The 20,027-nt window shown below is 37.9% G+C and overlaps 1 protein-coding gene across 1 annotated transcript; it reads right to left on the reverse strand.

Moving 5' to 3' along the window:
- Positions 1-16,223: 16,223 nt before the first annotated feature.
- Positions 16,224-17,748, reverse strand: LOC107084545 (protein phosphatase 1 regulatory subunit 3E-like). Its single transcript, XM_015374440.1, has one exon. It carries the CDS (start codon positions 17,384-17,386, stop codon positions 16,502-16,504), a length of 885 nt encoding a protein of 294 aa, XP_015229926.1. The 5' UTR covers positions 17,387-17,748; the 3' UTR covers positions 16,224-16,501.
- Positions 17,749-20,027: the final 2,279 nt, after the last annotated feature.

Consider the following 20,027-nt stretch of genomic DNA (forward strand, 5'->3'; position numbering starts at 1 on the left):
CTGTTGTAAATGTATCTTTTTGTTTATGGTGTGAAGTGTGTCTAAACTTTTAAACCCAGCTGTATATATTTACCTTATAAAATAAAATCCATTTTAGGATTGCAAGTCCAAAAAGGGAAGAAGAGGAGCAAGGTGTAAGGTCAGTAAGACAATAACACAGAAAGACAAAACACAAAAGTCTCAGATAAGATGTGTTGAAAATGTATGGAGAAAACAGTGAAATGTATTTTGCCTGTCCAGACAGCTCCCTGGGTGCTCGGCATCCCTAAACCTCTGATCCTAGAATCGCCCCTGCTGACAACTGAGACAAATAAAGATATTTTGATCAAGAACACAACCCATCTGGTGTGACACCTAAAAAAAAACAGCCCGTCCTGTTTTGCTGAACAGTAGATGTACTCTCTAGAATGTATGGTAATCGTCAAAATAATAATTTAAATGATTCAAAGAAAAAGAGTAGCTAAACCTCAAGGAGGTTTTGATTCATTTTACCAAACTGCACACTGAATGAACATTGGGGGGAAATTTCATTGTCTTTACTATGAAGCCATTCCTACAGAAATATGTATATATATTTTTTTACAGGCCAACATGTATGTTCTACTGAAACATTCACTATACTGACTTGCCGGGTGCAGCTTGTTATTTTCTTGATATAAAAAATGCAATAATTCCCAAATCTTAAATGCTCATTATGCAGAATATTCACCAGTATACAAAAATTAACAACATAACATGCTGATAATGTGCTTGATGGTTAAACAGCTTTTTTAATCTGGTCAAACACCAAAACACACACTTACCAGACAGATAACCATGCATGTAGCAATCCAAACGTTATCTGGGATATGTAAAAAAGATAAAAAGGCCCATTTCAGGTTAATCTCATGAATATTTTTTTAAAACCATTTTGCAGCAAAAGGGATCCTGATTGAATGTTTAAAATGTTGCAGGCCTTCAGATAATTCATCAGGCATTATGCTCATAAGATATAGATGGAAATAATGAAAATAATCAAAAGTCCTGCTCTGGCAAACATTTAGATTAAATGTGAATATAGACAACATCCACTTGTTTTTCTTCTCCTAGCAGCTTCCTCTCTTTGCATGGTGGCAACATGAACTTCATTCTTGTATAGTCTTGTCTCTCCTAATTACAACGGTTTTAACTGTTTTGTAATGGGTCTGACTGTATTTATGACCAGTTTAGAGATGTTCTCAATTCTTGTAGCCACCAACTGGGATATGAAGTTCCCCTCTGTGTAAATGATATATTTCTAAATATTTCCAATTTTGAAAATTTTGAAAAAGAGAAATTAAATGTTCACATCATATTTATATATTATGGAAACAAGTAGCCATTGCAAAAATGTATTTCCTTAAAATTGTAAGGCTTTTTGACATCTTTTTACCAGGAGTCTCCACCTGCTGCAGCCAGTTTCATAAACTCTAGAATAACAAATTCACTTTTGCCTTTAGTAAATTGCAATCACAGCCCTGACTAATATCGTATTAATGTCTAGACTTCACAAATTTAGGTGTATGAAGTTTGCAGCTACAACAAAAGACTATGGCTGAACTTAGGTGTTAGTATGTTAAAATTTGCATATCTATATTTGTAAATCTCCACCTTCTGACTCACATGAAGGTGCATTTAAAATTTCAAACAAAGGGATACAAACCTTTATTTAAACCTTACATCCAGCTTTGTCATCATGAACTGGATTAAGTGGGCGATATTTCACATGATTAGCCACCAGAGGGCAGTGGAGATAATATTTTGGTTCTTCAAATAAAAAAAGACACCATATGGAGTTTGAGGGCACACATGCATGAAGACATCAGTAACAGATTCTTCTACACGTGTGCACATGATAAGAAAGATAAATTAAAAACATTTAGCCCATGTTGTAGCAGTGAATTATGATGCAGTGCTACCATTCCAGTGCCATTCAACATTGTTATATCCTTATTTAAACGTGCTACATCATTTAAAAAAGACCAAAAAAAAAAGTCTGAAAAAATGTTTAATTATTCAAGAACCTTTTAAAGTGTTGAAGTAGGTAAGGAAGCAAGTGAACACACATTTAAAATGGCATGCACTGAATCAATCACACCATTTAAGCATCTGTGCTATAAATATTTAAGCAATCACGTTGATCAAGATATCCAAACAACCCAACAGCTTAGTGAAGTGTGAGGTTTATCTCAGCAGCTGACCTTTGAGTCATCAGCAATTTTTCCTGCCCGGAGGTAACTTAAAACATTTCCCTCTATCTATTTTGGCTCCGTGTACACATTCCTACACTGGATCAAGAGAAAATATAGTATAACTAGAATTCTTTGCTGTCTGAGTAAGAGTCACACACTGCCTGCATGTGACCCCACCTGTCTGTGAGGGAGATTCAGAGAGAGACTTGGAAAAGTGCTTTGGGTTGAAAGCCAGATTACAAGAGATGTGTGGGAGAGTGCACCATCATAAGTAATTTATAAGATCTGTGAGGAATCCTGTGCACCCAAAGGCAGGAGAGGGTAAAAAGGACATGATTCAAGTTACCAAAGGCAAATACATGTGCAGAGGGGAGCCTTAATATGCAGACACCATCAACCACTGGCAAATGCATCCATAAGCTCACTGTATTTTCATATTCATTCACAGTCGCCTCTGTTTGGTGGTTGCACCCAGCAACCCCACTGCAGCGAGGAATGCCCACAGACAAATATCTCTACTGACAGTGGTCACGTTTTGCTGAATCACTCACGCGTCAGGTCATGCTACTAAACAGCAGCGTTTTTTTTCCCCTTTGTGAACTGAAGGATGGAGTTACAGCCGTTGATATAATTCTGTGATAAAGTGTTCGTGGAATCAACAACACTGAGGAGGAAAAGAGAAACAACTAAAGTCACCTCAACAACACGGCTAGAAACAGCTGCACATCTAAAGGTCCTGTTAAAGCAGAGAGGCAACATGCATCCTTAGGAAGCACTTTTAAGTAGATCCAAAAGTGACCTTTTCCATTTATTACTTATCTTTTTTGCATCCTTTAACATAAACACATAATAGAGGCTGCTGTTGGGCCTTTAAATCAGACATAGCCATCCTAAAGTCCTAAGATAATATCTCTAATAGGATTTGGTCAATATTTGTTACCTGGTTATGATATAGTTGATGATAAATTTGTCATTACTAAAAGTAGGTTAGTATTTATAGATGCAAATAAATCCTTCCTCTGTACTTTATAAATGAACCTAAATATATTTAAATTAAAACCTAAATCACAGGTTGTAAAAATCCTTTTCTGAGCTGCAATAATATTGAGAAAAATAAGTTTCCTCTGTTGTTAAGAGCGGCAGCTTTTACCAGCATCCAAGAGCATCAAAGTAAATGAAGTGTGAATGTTAAATAATTTACGCAGATGGTTTTATCATATTTATCAGAAACAGATGTTGTAGAAATCACTCATAAACATATTCAATTATGACATTTCACCTAAAAAGAAAATCCTTTTTTGCATAAGCAGGGAGTAGCTCCTGTTATGGAGATAGAAGGAAATTTTCAGAGAGGCAATGACAAACCTGTCAGCTTGGGACTGATACTGGCCCATTAATTATATCCTCCAAACACATGGACGCTCCATGCATACGCGCCCTCACATTAATCTGCTTTCAGCCTGTTTATTGCTGTGATTCTTGCCATTCGTCATCTTGCCCATCGTCGTTTCGCTCTTGAGAATCGTCAGGATCAGTGGATTATTTATGTGTGTTCCTCTGGCCCAGAATTCTTTGCTCTTGACTGTGCAAGAAATTTACTGTGGCTGCAGCAGTCACACTCATTGAATTAACGGAACAGCAAAAAGGTCTATAATAGCAAAGTAAAGGGTAACTGTTAAAGGGTAAGAAGTTATGACAGTACAACTTAAAAAAAAGCTTTAAGAGCATTGGGAATGAAAATCTAAAAACCAAATTAAGAAAATGCAATCTGTTACTGCAATACCAGAATGTAGAGCCAACAGACTCTTTGTGTTAAATTTGATTATACTACTGAGAGGTCAGAGGACATACCACAGCTATATAAAAGGATTAGAAGGAGGAGGAGGAGAGTTTGGCCTTTGTGCATCTGTCATTAAGGAGGGAATCATTTTCATGATTGATACACTTCTTTTATATATCAAAAGAGTAGTCTGCCCAGGACTAAGCAATCAGGGCCCTCCCATATATGCTTGAATTTTTAAAGTAAAAAAAAAAACTAAATTTTTTTTTATGTTTGTTCACATTGGATGAGACCATTAACAATCTTGAATAGGTTAAATTGAAAATTTAGAGGAATATCTAAGCATTCTTTGTAGAAGAGCAAAGATTGTTTCTTCGGGTGTTTTAATTTTGATGGAGAACATAGGGACCCCTTTTCTTCTTTCTATCTCAATTCTTCCATTCCGCAGTATTTGTTAGTTCAACCTCTAACTTAATACTTTCTCTGATTTTTCTTATCATAGTAGCTTCATCTGGTCTGTTGCTGTTTGGCTGCGACTCAATACCAGAGAGAAATATCAGCTGTGCTGCTGCCATCAACAGCTTTGCTTATAGATGCTGGAGCTCGGCCTGTTTTCCAGTGTAGTCCTGTTTCTCTGATTGTGACTAACTGTATGTGATATCTTTCACCCTCTGACATGGGAGCTGGCTCGGAGCTCGTCTGCCTGGCTGTGTGTTTCCTGGATGGGGCTGCCTGTGGAGCTGGTTGACAGTTACCATTTGTATCTCTGCTTTTTTCTGTAAATCTGCTTATGTCTCCTTGAACCCCAGTCAGCCTTAACAGATGGCTGCTCAAACCAAGCCTGGTTCTGCTTAAAGGTTATCCCTGCTAAAAGGGAGTTTTTCTCTCCACTGTCACTTCATGGATACTCTGTATGAGGGATTGCTCTCGAGTCAATGAGTCGATACAATCAAATGGTTTTCTATAGATGGAAAACTTTAAACCAATAGACAGTATGGTCTGGTTGAAATGTCTCTGTAAAGTTCCTTGAGAAGACATGCGTTGTGAATTGGTGCTATATAAAGAAACTGGACTGAATTGAACAATAAAAAAAAAAAAAAAAAAAAAAAAAAAAAGTAAAACTCAATGTTTTGCTTTTGCTATTTATGTGTATTACATTTTTTTGTGAAACATATTAATTTGTGCAGGTAGATATTTCATCTACCTGCACACAGAAATAGTTTGTCCGATGCCTGTAAAGTATGCTTTTAGATATGTGTAATTATTTAAGACACCATGAGATATTAATAAAGACGGCAGCTTCAGTTTTCTAACAGCTTATTTTGTGGCAATAGGAAATCTGTTATTCTCCATACGTGCTTCAATGTTTTGAAACCCTCTGGTTACTATATATATCTTTATTTTCTTTCCAACCAACCTATAAACTCTCCTTAGAGCCTTTTGGTCATTCTTTAGCTGTAAACCTCCACCCCAGCACAGCTTGCCTGATTATAGTGATGTTTGCAAACAACCCTCAACATAGTTTAATTATTTTTATTAACATCACCTGCAATGGGTAGACAGCATTCAAAGTATAAATCAAATCACCTTAAAAGGTTTGTTTATAAATGAGAGTGATGACTTGTTTTACTACACTCCATATTTGGAAAATTACATGGAAATGCTTCTCTGGAAATACTTTCTTAGCAAAACAATGGCCCTAAGCCACCTCTGCATGCCAAAGTTTAGAAGGTCTGGCCTTAGCAAATATATGGCCTTAAGAAGAACATTATCTCCACAAAACAATTTTCAAACAGATTTGATGAGATCGGGACGAGGTTAGTTTGATAGCTGAGTTTCAAAGCAATAACAAATCGTTTAAAACCTTATATTTACTTATAATCTAATGCTTTATGTTTGATGTTTTAGAACTTGGTTAATTCAATATAGATCACAATTTTTTATTAAAACAAGCTCTAAAAAAGAAAATATACAATATGTTGCATTAGATTATAAGTACATTTAAAAAATCAATTCAGGATAGGTTATTTATATTGTGAAAACAAGTCATCTGACCACACATGACAAGAGACCATTTAACCAAATCATACAGCCAGATTGGTTTGAAGGTTTCTATCTAAAACAACCAACTGACTCCAAAGCTATCCCTCACACCAAGCATGCTTGTGGTGACAGTGGAGAGAAAACTCTCTTAACAGAAAGAAACCTCCAAGGGAAACAAGTTCAGTGTGAGCGGCCATCTGCCGAGCCTGACTGGGGTTTCAAGCAGAGATACAAAAGGTTACTGCCAACTAGCTCCACAGACAGCCCCGTCCCTGACACACACAGGCACAAAGACGAGCTCTGAGCCAGCTCCCACATTGGGGGATGAAAGGGAGCAAATACAGTTAGTCACAGTCAGAGAAACAGGACTACACTGAAAACAGACCAGATTCCAACATATAAATTAAGGTGTTGATGGCAGCCGCATAGCTGATATTTATCTCCGGGATGGTGTCAGAGCTGAAGAGGAAAAGACAAAATGAAGCTACTATGATGAGAAAAAGCATAGAAAGCATAAAGTTAGAGGTTGAACTAAAAAAATACTGCAGAATGGGAGAAAGCAGATTAGGCTTTCAGCTTTCAGTCTTCTGGGAGATTGTTCCAGATAAGTGGAGCATAGAAACTAAATGTTGCTTCTCTATGTTTGGTTCTAGTTCTTGGGGTAAAGAGTAAGCTTGAACTAGAAGACCTGAGTGGTCTGGGAGGTTGAGGTGCTGATCAATTCAGGGATTTATACACTAAAAAAAAGATTTTAAAGTCTAATTTCGGAGCTACAGGGAGCCAGAGTTAGGACTTCAGAAACAGACAGATGTACTCTACTTTATTAGTTCTAGTGATCACCCCTGGACAGGATATTTCTCAATTCTACAAAATTCCATAGATGAAAGACGGAAATTCTAGAAAACTCTTTGAAACAGGATTTAAATGACAGGTCCTGATCAAAAACAACACCAAGATTGTTTTACTTTATCCAAGATCAATTTAATCCCCTCCAAATGAAGTGACTGACTAATCAGCTTATTTTTTAAAGACTCTGGTCCAAAGACTAGAACTTCTGTTTTGTCTGCAGTCAGGAGCAGAAAGTTAAGAGTCATCCAGGTTATATGTCTTTAAGACATGCCTTTAATCTATGTAATGGGTTAGCTTCATCCGGATTTATAGACCGATATAGCTGAGTATCATCAGCATAACAGTGGAAATTAATCCCATGCTGTCTAATAATTCAACCAATTGGGAGCATATATACAGTAAAGAGAATTGGCCCTAGCACCGATCCCTGTGGTTCTCCAAAGCTAACCTTGGAGCATGAGGAAGATTTATCATTAACTTGAACAAACTGAAATCGGTCAGATAGATACAGATATATTTAAACCAGTCTAATTATGTTCCTTTAATTCCTTCAAATTATTTAAGTCTGTCTAAAAGAATATTATGATCAAAAGTATTAAATGCAGCACTGAGATATAACAGCACAAATACAGATACAAGTCCATTATCTGAGGCTATGAGAATATAATTAGTGACTTCCAGCAGAGTTTTTTCACTGCTATGACGACATTTAAAACTAGGTTTAAACTCTTCAAAAAGTTCATTATGGTGTAATGGGTCACATGTGTTTGGCAACTACTTTCTCAAGAATTTTAGATAAGAAAGGAAGCTTATGAATATAGGTCTATAATTGACCAAGTCATCTAGGTCAAGAGATGATTTCCTAAGTAAAGGTTGAATTACAGCTCCTCATCTGTGAAGATTCTTAGTCAACCAGGTCATGCAAGCTTGAAAAGTTCAGTTTAGGCAACTTCACATCCAGTTGCCTAAACTGAAATTTTCAAGCTTTACAGCTATCTTAAAAGCCTGGGGTACATTCCCCTGTAGGTTAATCTAAAATATAGATGTAAATGAGGGGGAATACTTCCTTAAATAACTTGGTTGGAACTTGATCGAACATAAAAGTTGAAGGCTTAGATGAAGATGATAGTTTTGCTAGTGGATGAAAACATTCCCAACATTTCAGTCTAATGGTTCAGGTGCTATAGTTACCTCAGGTGCTGCTTCATCTTTTGGAGATATTTAGACAGATGCCAATGATATTATTTTTAATAGAAGTAATCTTATTTATAAAGAATTCCATGAAGTTTATGATGTGCTTTAAAAATCCTGGAAAATATAAAGCTGCAGGATAAATATATCATATGTGATTACTAGAAAATCTAAACTAGAAATAGGAATATATACACTGTAAAAGTTATAAAACACATTTAGGGATTAGAGAAAGTGGGTCCTATTAGAAGGGAGGTTAAGAATGATTGATGAAGACAAGTCAGACTCCTGTTCCATCCTGTTTTCCCTCTTTGTGTCTAAGTGGTTGTTATGACACGCATATTTAGGTATGCCAAAGTGGTGAGGCCAAAAGAGCATAATGAATTTTCCATAGCCGTAAAAGATCACTTAGATCAATTATTCAGACCCAGGACTCATTGAAACCAGGTTATAGCTAGACCCTAACCTGAAGCCCTGGCTGCTGCATCTCCCTTTCAATCAACATTTTTCAAATGCATATTTGTTTTTATTGGGTTAAAAAAAAAAAAAAATCATACATCTTAAATGCAAAGCTCAAAATATTTGTATGCTGGGGGAAGGGTGGCTTCCTATTATTGGAGGTGAAAGATGCTACAGTTGAAGTGAGAGAAGAGGCTCTGATATGAAAAAAATGGCTCCAGGTTTGTGGCTGCAGCCTAATAATGCCGAGGCCTGAGGGTGAAGGCAAAGAGTGTGTCATGATCACATGAACACAGGAGTTATGCAAGCCGTTGTTGGTCTGATTTTGGTTGCTCTCACAAGAGTTTTCAGCTTTTTAAATAATTGTTTATTGTGTAGAGATGTTAATCTTATTAGACAAATATTATTTCTGAAATGAAATTTTAACTTATCAGCTACCAGACAAACTTCATCATATGTTAAAATGTACATGGCATCATTTGGAGAATTACAATAAAAAAAAAATGATCATAAATTACAGCAGAATCCCCCCACTCTACCCCGATATAAAACGATCATATATGATGTTCTGCTAGATCTTTGTGAAAATTGTTCCTCAAGACTTTTCATTTTAAAATCATCTGGTGGACTAATTCAACTAATTCTTTGTAAAGAAGTGCATTCAGATATTCATACAGCATTTCAGAAATAATGTCCAATTAAAAGTAAAATGTCAGCAGTGTGTTGATCTGGGGCAGCTCCAGCATGTGTATAACTTGCCATATTTGGAGGTTGTATAGATTCTAATCTTTAACATAAAATCATGAAGGGAAACTTCTGGGGATTAGTTTTTGACCCTTTTATTCAAGCACATTTGATTTATTTGAAAGGAAAATGATCCAAAGTACACCAGCAAGTCTACTTCTAAAGAGTTGAACGGACTGTATACTTCATTGGTTATAAAAGAATACTCTTCAAATTTCTAAAATATAGTTAAACAAAGCTGTATGAATACGTAATTTAGTAAATAAGTAATTTCCCTCTGGGATTATTAAAGCATGTCTGATTCTGATCTGATGACATTGGAACATCATATTTTGCTGAAGGAGGCAAATACTGCACTTTTTTCAAGAAAAAGAAAAAATAGCCACAATGCAATGAAAATTAAATGTGTATGTCTTCATTTCCTGTTTTACTTCTCAGAGAAACTAGGTGGATCAATATTTAGCCTCAACCTAAGTAATCGCACATTCTTTCCACACTGAACAAGCTGCTGAGTAGCTCCAATCATAGAATCAAATTAGCTAAGCGTTAAAGCACATTTTCATTGACTGGCCATCTAGATCAACATTCGCTGGCTGGTAAAAGAATTAGGCTGAGTATTTACCAACTACAGTATAAGGATGCCTGATAGACGACCGTCTCTTCGCTTCCTTTAAATGTGAGCCAACACCACCTAGCGATGACACTCTGGTTGACAAACAGTTTAAAATGTTAACCAACATGATCTAAAAGCAATTGAAGGGGTTTTAGCTGCAGCAAACACATTGAAATTATAACACAAATTCCCACAGTAATATGTTTCTTCTGCACTTATATATTTGATAAGTTAGAATACCATCGAAAAGTTATATCCTTTTAATAACACAATCCAAAGTGTAAAATGCTAACTCATTGCACACACACACACACAGGTATTTAAGGTTTTTTTTTTGTTCCTTTTGAACATTATGACTTACTGTTAATGAGAACTCCAAATAAAGTCTCTTAGGAAAACTACCTTAGACCAAAGAAAATAAGGTTTTAACTTTAGAACTGCATCTTACTAAAAATTCAGTCTATTTGCTGCACAGTATATGCATTTGGTTGGGACTTATTTTGCATAATCTCTGCATCAGTACAGGCTGGTAGGGCACAATATGTCAGTAGCACAGTATCTAGAAAGTCCATGTTATTCTTTCTTAAAATTTTGAATAGGGGCTGCTATACTATCATGTCAAAGCTGCAACAATTATCCCTGTTTCTTTTCTGCATTTTGAATTCATTACAGTTAACTTCCGTAATTATTAAACATTGGGTGACATTGGCATTGGAAGCAGGAGTTTGCCCTGCAACCAGTGGGTTGGTTATTTAGGCCAAAGCGCCTGCATTTTCTGTTGTCATGTCCTTGGACAAAACACCCGCATTGCCTATTATCTGATGCTCAGAGGCTCGGTTCACACATGCGCATAACAGCCTTGCTTCTGTCAGTGAGCCCCAGACCAGCTGTGGCTACAGTGTTCCTTGTACAAGATTAGGGGAGTGACTGACTGTTAGGTAAAGCGTTTTGAAGTCCCCCCGACTTGAAAAAGCACTATATAAGTACAGGTCATTTATTGAAGTGGTGGATAGTAACCTTTGCTTAGTATCATGTACTTGGATTACTTTTAAAATGACTTCTAGGAATTTTACTAAACCATAAATTATCTAAAAGAGTAACATTGTCACGTAACACTACCTTTACTAAAATACGATTTCTGGACCGTCTACCCATCTCAGGTTACTTCCATGAAAAATAAACAAACGTGTTTTAACAAAAACAAATGCACATGTCTGTATCTTGTGAGATTGGTGAGCCAGCTTTGTTGTTCTTGTGTTATTTTAAGTGTTGCTTTTAAAAGTTTGAATATGTTGTTTTGTTAATGTGAGCACTTGTTTTTTCTTATCAAAACAGGATTTTTGCAAATTCAATTTAGATATAACAGTGCCATAAAGTACCATAAATGCCTTTTTAAGGAACTCATTTTAGGTAATATTTGGGATAACTACTTTAAATTGCATAAAAATATAGGAGGTAGTGATGGTAGTGATCTTATCTGAGTGTATTTTCTGTCTTCTCTTCCCTCCTCTGCTTATATACTGTAGTTTGTGTGAACAAGCAACTTCTTTAGAAATAGCCTTTCGTGGCCTACCTTCCCTATGTCAACTGTCAAGACGGCTGTCTTGTATTTTATGAGAAGCTATATTTTGTATTCCTAACAGCTATAAGCCATAATGATTAGAACTAGTACAAATGAAAATATTTAATGAGTTTTTGGATCTGGAATGGATCATTAAGGCTAATTGTCCTAATTCTTAGGAATTTTAATATCCAAATTTATAATAATAGTGATATGCAAATTATAGTTCAAGCTATTCATTGCATCGGGTTTCCACAATGAAAGTCTACTGGTGGTGTTGAAAATAATGGGATTTAGTAAACACCTTGCTTTGAAAGCAGGACAGGAGAAAGCTGCATGCATGACTGTATGTGGGTATTAAATGCATGAATGCTTAATATAGTACCCATTATGGTCATGTTCATTACATAGAGCAGCTATGGATCAGGAGCAGCTCTTCAACTGCAAGGTCAGCGCTTTAATTTCCATCCATCCACATGTCACATGCCCTTGGCTAAGACAGTGAACCCCATGTTTACCTCGAAGTGTTCAGTTGTGCATGACTTAATTAAAAAGGATGAATATGAAGAAAGGAAACATAGGAAATTGTGTAGATGCATGGGAACAGGTATGTAGAAAAACAAATAGGGAACATTGTACTTCTGTACTTTTAAACTGAAACATTCCATTTTGTCACTGTGCTATTTTGTCAATAAAGCCTTTCAAAGTTTTGAAAGGAAATTAGCTAAAGAAAAAGACGAATCTCATTAATGTTCTGTAGGATAAAGATTCACTACTAGTATTTATCAGCTAAGGTACCTTTTTTTTTTTTTTATAAAATGTAACACACAGGCAATTTTCTTTAGTGTCCTCCTTTTATTGCCCCAGTCTTGCTTTGCTCTTGATTCAATCCCCCTTTCTGTAAACAGAGCAGCGGTGTCAGGACAGAAATCAATTCAAGGACATGTCCTCAGGCAGGCTAACAATGGCGGCTGCAGCCCTCTGCAGAGATTTGCTTCAAGAATGGTGGCAAACAGCAGGTCTATAAAAATAGTATGCCCGACTGACCTACTACTGAGACCACTAGCGAATACTGCCTCTTAATAGAACCTATGCAATATTTTTACCCTGCTAAACTTGAGTTTAAGAAGTGAAAAAATCTTAGATTTCATCATAAAAGCTTTTATTGAGCTTGGATTTAACAAAATATAGAGTTACATTACAAGCTAAACGTAAACATAATGGCATGTTTCAGTATTTCGTGCAACATGGAGAAATTTTACAGGGAAAAAAAAAGACATAATTCACCAACATGTTAAATTATATTCAATTAGTTTATAAAAAATCAAGTAGAGAATTAGAAAACTAAAAACAGTGTCATGAAATCATAATACATTACAACTACCGAGAGACAAGAGCAGTACAATGACCCAAACATTTCCAATGAGAAACTTTCAGAGACAAAAACACCCCCTTTACTTCCTTGTTTTACATTAGACTTGCTTTGACTGCTTAATATCAGGTACAATCATAAGTCATTCATGCAAATAGCTTTCAAACACCAAAAAGCATCCGATTTAGCCTTTGATACGTCCCTAACGTCTGTCCAAAGTTACCCCAGTACGTTCTACAATCAGTCCTCACTTGCATCACTTTCACTTATAAAGATCTCTCATTTGTGAGCAGTGTGCACCCAAACAATGTGAACACAACTCCTCTTTAGTTATGTTACTCACACAATGGAAAAATCTGGTAACTCCGTCCAATATCAAAAATTACTGCAAGTCTAAACATGATAAACATGTTGAATCTCTATAATGAGCTTTACGTAAATTGACTCCGAGAACCTCTTATGATTTTGCAGCATCAAATTACTGAACTATTTCCACCAGGGATGCAGGCTGAAGTCCTTGAGGGCTGACATGCTGCAACTTTCAGATATCTCCCTGTTCCATCACACCTAAACCATATGGATCTCTTGAATTCAAGTTCTCTAAAATCCTGCAAAGAATGCAAATAAGCTGATTCAGGTGTGTTGAAACAGATGCATCTAAAAAGGTGCATGACACCGGCCCTGGAGGACTGGATTCTGACATCTCTGATTTACACCAATTAGGGTTTCAAAAGCTTCAAAGTACACGCAACACAGAACACCAATAGGAAGACATTCAGGGTGAACTACTGACACAATTACATATTAACATGATCTGCATGTTCTGATACAAATTATTACATTAACACACAGGTGGAAGTCTATTACGACCACAGGCCCTTTGTTGACTTCATGACAGGGATGCAGCACTAACAATAACACCAAGATAAAACAGAATTTTACATGTTTATTTTTGTTTAATAACAAGTGTGAAGAGAATGTGATAAGTCATTCAGGCTAAACAACCACACCAGATTTTTCTAACGTAGAAAATCAGAGCAGGTGGTGGTGGAATCTTCAATAAAATAGTCTCCTGCTTGTTGGCAGGGATATTTTTGGTACTGATGTGTCTTTTGCCATCCGTTTCATTTATGTCCTCTTTGAAAATGAATGCTATCTTCTATTGCACTACACCAAATATGTCTACACACACATTAACATGTAAAATAGCCAATTCTTTAACAATATATATTGGAATCTTGCATGACTAGACCTTTTATATTCACAATAATTCAAGGAAGCTGTGAGAAATGCAGCTATGTCCAAAGAGGAAAGGTGTGCGGCAGGAAATATGACGCAAGTCTTGCGTACATCTCTTAAAACCAACTATTGACCCAAAGCTTCTGGTGCTGATAATTGTCAGAGTTGTCGACAAACACCAGAGATCAATAATAGTGGGAAACCGCTTAAAAAAATCAAGCTTATGTGGTTACAGCAATAGCTTCCATACTCCAGAATTTTCCAGTGCAAAGCTTTTCTCTGGGGCTATGGAGATGTAAACAAAAACGCTAAGGTGATGTCTGGGCTTCACCCAGAGGATTGGAATTGAAAGCAGCTTTTTAAGTGCCTGTTCCTCCTCAGCTTCCTGTTGTTCCAACTGTTATCAATAGAGGAAAGGGAAAAGTGGGTATCTGGATTCAAGCTAATTTATACGTTTTTTCCCTCCACAAACAGAGTGCTTACACAACACAGTGAACCAAGTGAGATAGATTTAGATAGACATATTAAAATTAAAATATAACTTTCACATTTGAAAGAGCTTGTATGAATATGAGCATTCAGCCACTAAAGTAGGAAAAAAGAAATACAGAGAGAGACAGACTGCAGAAAAATAATGTGTAGCATTTGGTCATTCCTATGAAATTTAAAAACATTTTTCTGTCAAAATGTTAACTATTGAGTACCTTAACAGCAGCATAAACTGTGTAAAGCAGTCATCTGTAGTAGCTACTTTGTCTACAGACAGAACTGCTTCGTGGAAAAACACAAACAGTGCAATCAAGAATCTATAATATTTTCATCTGTGAATATTTGAATGCAAAAATAATTACTATAAATAGCATTTGTTCTTTATCACCGTTAACCTAAACAAAGTACATAAAGTGAGGTAAACTTAACTGTTCAAACAGCATCTGCATATATTTTCTGTATAAGAACAAAACCATATTGGAGTTCATTCTGTGAAAACAATAAATTCAAAGAGAGCATGTAAGAAGTGGTTCCCTTTCTCTGTATAAACATAACCCCATTTATGTAGGACTTTTTTTTTACGAGTTTGAAAAAATAGTAATTAAATGCTGCACTTTTGATAATGTAAAGGCATAATCTAACCAAGGGTCTCCTCTTTCCAACCAGCACTTGTGTGGGAACCATATAAATAGGAAATTGGTTGAATAATGGCCCCAAAAATTGGATTGTCCAAAGGTTTCATGCACCCACATGGGTCCTAACTGTGTTATTACATTTTGACATTATTTTTATTCTGTATTTCAATCCTTCGCTGAAAAAAAAGAATGCAACCGATTTTTTTGCATTTACTTAATCATATTTAGTTACTTTAACACAACTGTTTCATGTTAGCAGGGTAGGACATAAAACAATTGTGTTAAAGTAACTAAATATGATTAAATGCAAAAGACGGTTACATTCTTTTTTTTCAGTGTAGGATATTCATATCATACCCAATATGTTTTGCAAAACTGGGTTAGAAGTAGGCAAGAATGCCCACTTAGAGCTAGCTTCAAATATTAAAAAAGATATTGTTATAGAATTGTTATTTATTATAATAGCAATAAACTGGTGCCATTTTTGCTCCCACAAAACTGAAGGTACACTGAAAAAAATAATGCAACAATTTCTGGCATTTACAGGGTAGGACATAAAAAAAATTGTGTTAAAGTAACTAAATATGATGAAGTAAATGCCAGAAATGGTTGCATTATTTTTTTCAGTGTAGGGTCCTGGGATAGATCTATACAGAGCCCACATAAAAATGCTGAGTTTGCTACACCTCTTGGTTAATGTCTGATAGTTTATTTTTATTTCCCAAAAGTTGAGAATATTGCACAAATAAATAACATATGACCTTTTAAAATACAGTAAGGCATTTTCAATATCTTATTAGAAATGATATACCTATGTCATACATAAAATAACCATTTATATATTATCTTTTTATATAATCTATTTCATTTAATTTTCATTTACATCTCCTGTTTCAGCAGATGTGTGCCCAGATAAGCTTTAACCCGTCCTGTTGACCACTGAATCAATACACATGCTAAACAAGACGCACAAGCGATAGTAATGTCACAATAACCTCTTCTGAAGTGAGAAGTAAAGCTTGAAGCTGTTTTTTTTTCTCCGTGGCATATTAAAGAATATGAGCAGGGCCTCCTAAATGGCACCAAGCTTCACCGAGCCCAGAATGGAAAAAGAAATGAGGAAAAAGGCAGATCGCATCTCCTCCCTCCTGCTGGGACTCTGTCCGGCTGATCATTTTCTGTCAAAAAGATTTGAGTCACGACAGGAAAAAAAAAACAAAAAAAAAAACCACGAAGCCAGATATTTAACAGGCTACAGTCTTACAGTGAAGGTCTACCCGGGCATCATTACGCGCAGATTACGCACTGATCGGCCCTCAGATGAAGTGGATCCAACCGTTTTCCCATTCCCGCGGCGGCGACATCTTCAACCGGTGGCGGCGCACCTTGTAGTTGTTCCCGTTGTTATTGTCCCAGAATTCCTGCCCGCCGACACAGTATTTAATAGCGAACTGCAAGGTTCCGCCGTTATCCAGGTATGCGGGCATGACGATCTTGAAGCTGAACTTGTCAGTGACGCCGTCGCTCGAGTCTGGGACGTAGGTGGCCAAGCTCTCCATGAAGGTGATCCAGTTGTTTAGGGAATAGCGCAGAGAGACGCTCTTCTCGAAGGCCAGGTTTAGGACGCGAACGAAGCCAGAGAGGGTGAAGTCATCCGTTTGAACGCTCTCCAGCAGAACCTTCACCTCTCGGACCTTCTGCTCGAACCCGGGTAACGTGCCCGGGTTTGTGAACTGGAGATCCATACACACGGTGTGCGAAGGAGCCCGGGGGAACTTTGTGTCCAGGTTATGGAGCGTCCCCTTGGGTAGTTTGGCCAAAATGCGCTCTGGTACCACCGGCTCGTCCGCATCGTCGAAGTGCTTCACGGAAATGAGCTCCAAACCCAGGGAATCAGCGAAGCGGACCTTTTTCTGACTGCTCGGGCTCCTGCTGCGCGCGATCTCCAACTTTGCCCTCTCCGTGGGCGTGGGGAGCGATTTGCACCTCCGGCGCAGATTGGGGCTCTGCGGGGTCTTCAGGAAAATCTCCCTGCCCCGCGGTCTCTCGTCCACCACCGGGCTCTCCATGGGTTCACACGATCCGTTCATCAGTTCGTAGTCTTCCCCATCCTCGAGCCTCGGGTTGGCCGCGGTCAGGCTTCCGAAGAGCCCGGCGATGCAGCTGTAGTTCCTCGGCAGGCAGTTCTTGGGAGGCAGCATTGCAGCGGCTGGGACGCACGCGCACACACCCGGGCTTTGCTTCAGCGCCAGGGCGACCTGCACTGCACAACCGCGCTGCTCGTGATGAAATACAGCCTGCGAGTTAAGACATGAAGGGCTCAGGTGGTAGTGTCCCCCTCGCGGATAGGCGCTCCTGTTGCGTCAGAGGATGACTCCCCTCAGCTCTGGACCAATTAACCGATAGTTTGTTGTTCTGCATCTGGGAGCAGCTACGTAGAAAGGAATTTACATTCAGTTTCTGCTCCGTCAAAACAGAAAAGGATAGGGTGTGAAAAAAGAGAAAAGAAAATGTAAGGGTTCATCTCGTGCGTAGCTGCAGGGCATGGGGGACGTACTGACGTCACCAGGCTACGTGCAGAAGTTCACGTTTCATCTCACCGAAAATGGTTTCCCCACTTCTGAAGCAATAAAATTAACTTCCTTTTTTTTTTTTTACTTTCACATGATATAATCCGCCCCCTGGAAAATTAAATAAGAGAAAATAAAGATGATAAAAATAATAATTTATATGTTTCAACACATAAGCAAAGCACTGTGCATTCCAGACTATTTACACTATATACCTTATAATGCCAAACTTTCACGAAGCTTCACATAGGCCTATATTTTATTCTTAATGCCAAGGTAGCATTAAGAATAGTAGTCCGTGAGGCAGACACCCTGTCTACTTTAAGGCTAGGCTTAAAACTTTCCTTTTATAGTTAGAGTGGCTCAGGTTATCCCGAGCTATCTCCATAGTTATGCTGCTATAGGTTTAGACTCCTGGAGGACATAGGGACCCCCATTTCATCATTCTGCTTCATTCTCTCTCTATTCTCCTATTCTGCAGAATCTGTTAGTTCAATCTCTAACGTTATGCTCTGTCTGCTTTTTCTCAGAGTAGCTTTGCCTTTTGTCTGTTCCTGTTTGGCTGTGACGCCATCCTGGAGAGAAACATCAGCTGTGCTGCTTCCATCAACACCCTTGTTTATAGATGCTGGAAATCGGCCTGTTTTCCAGTGTAGTCCTGTTTCTCTGACCGTGACTGGCTGGATGTGCTCTCTTCGTCCTCTGGCATGGGAGCTGGCTCGGTGCTCGTCAGCCTGGCTGTGTGTTTCCTGGACGGGGCCGCCTTTTGCAGCTGCTTTTTGTATCTCTGCTTCTGTCTCCTTGAACCCCAGTCGGCCTCGGCAGATGGCCGCTCACACTGAGCCTGGTTCTGCTGGAGGTTTCTTCCTGTTAAAAGGGAGTTTTTCCTCTCCACTGTCGCTACAAGCATGCTTAGTGTGAGGGATTGCATTTGAGTCAATAAGTCAATACAATCAACTGGTTTTCCTTAGATAGAAAACTTTGAACTGTAAAATGCCTTGAGATGACTTGTGTTGTGAATAGGCGCTATATAAATAAACTGAATTGAATTGAATGTTTCCTTCGCCGGAAGCAGCCCTCTCATACTCTTAATGTTACGCCTTCCCTGTTACCATGACGACCTCACTGCTGCCCTCTGAAGGCATTTACAACTGCGAGGAGTTCTGGCAGGTTAGTATAGGACCTATTCAACATGTAAAGCAGATTATTTTTTTTAGGGTTAGAGAGAACTTTGTGAATTTTATTTTGTGTGATCTAAGCTTAAGGAACTATTGGATCATTATTTTATATAATCTCCTAGGATCCATCTCAAGCTAATAACTGAGACGAAACAACATTATCAGGAAGCGATGAACAGAAACGATAGGGTGTCTGAGCTTTAGACACTAAGGAAAAAACGTGTTGAAGCCCTACTAGATATAAGTTAGGAGAGCTACAAGTGATGTGCAACCCTATGGGTGGCATTGTTATTCTGAATAGGAACATGACGACAAAGCTGTGCGACACTGGAGAAAGCACAACGAGGAAGATGGTAACAACTATTAAACAGTTCTCGTTTGACTCAGCTTTACAATAAATTTTGGAAGGATTAGACTTGCCGTTTTCCTTGAAAGGTGAGCAGAAAGAGGCTCTAAGCTCATTAATTTTTAAGAAGGACATATTCGCCGTTTTACTCACAGGCTGTTTGTTTACACTCCCCCACCAGCTTTCTGTCTTGCTTACGTCACAGTCAGTTGCGCTCATTGGTCAGAGCGTTGGCTAATAGGCACTGACAGCAGTTTGAAAAACAACGGTTTTTTCTCATCAACAATCTTCCGATGCCTTAGTCATCGGAGCCAGACTAAATTAGACATTTAATCTCACAGTCTGGTTTATCAGGCAGGGGCGTTGCTAGGCACAAAGCTTTACTGGGGCACTGGCCCCCTACCGCATATGCCCCTCCTGCCATACACAAATACAGACAAGCACACTGCCCCACCCTGATAAATTCCTACCAAAATTACCAGTTGAGATATTAATGAGTGTAAGAGCATATTTGTTTTAACAAACATGAACATTTTCAACATTGCAGCTATAAAAAAATAAGACATTACCAACTTTAAAAATAAAAAGTTTCCTTATACACATTCTGAAGTAATCATTAATTCCTAGGTTTCAGAGTTTTAGTTCAGGGGAAAGTTTAACTCAACCCGAACTAAGTTTTTCTTTTATTTTTTGAGCATTAAAGTGTACCTCCTATTTTTCATTTTTACGGTCAATCACTAGACTGTGA

Source organism: Cyprinodon variegatus, unplaced genomic scaffold (assembly GCF_000732505.1).
Source record: "Cyprinodon variegatus isolate N-32 unplaced genomic scaffold, C_variegatus-1.0 Scaffold5, whole genome shotgun sequence".
Classification (NCBI taxonomy): Eukaryota; Metazoa; Chordata; class Actinopteri; order Cyprinodontiformes; family Cyprinodontidae; genus Cyprinodon; species Cyprinodon variegatus.

Bases quoted from the DNA above. Each gene is read 5' to 3' on its own strand.
- LOC107084545 (XM_015374440.1), bottom strand. From the start codon at position 17,386: ATGCTGCCTCCCAAGAACTGCCTGCCGAGGAACTACAGCTGCATCGCC.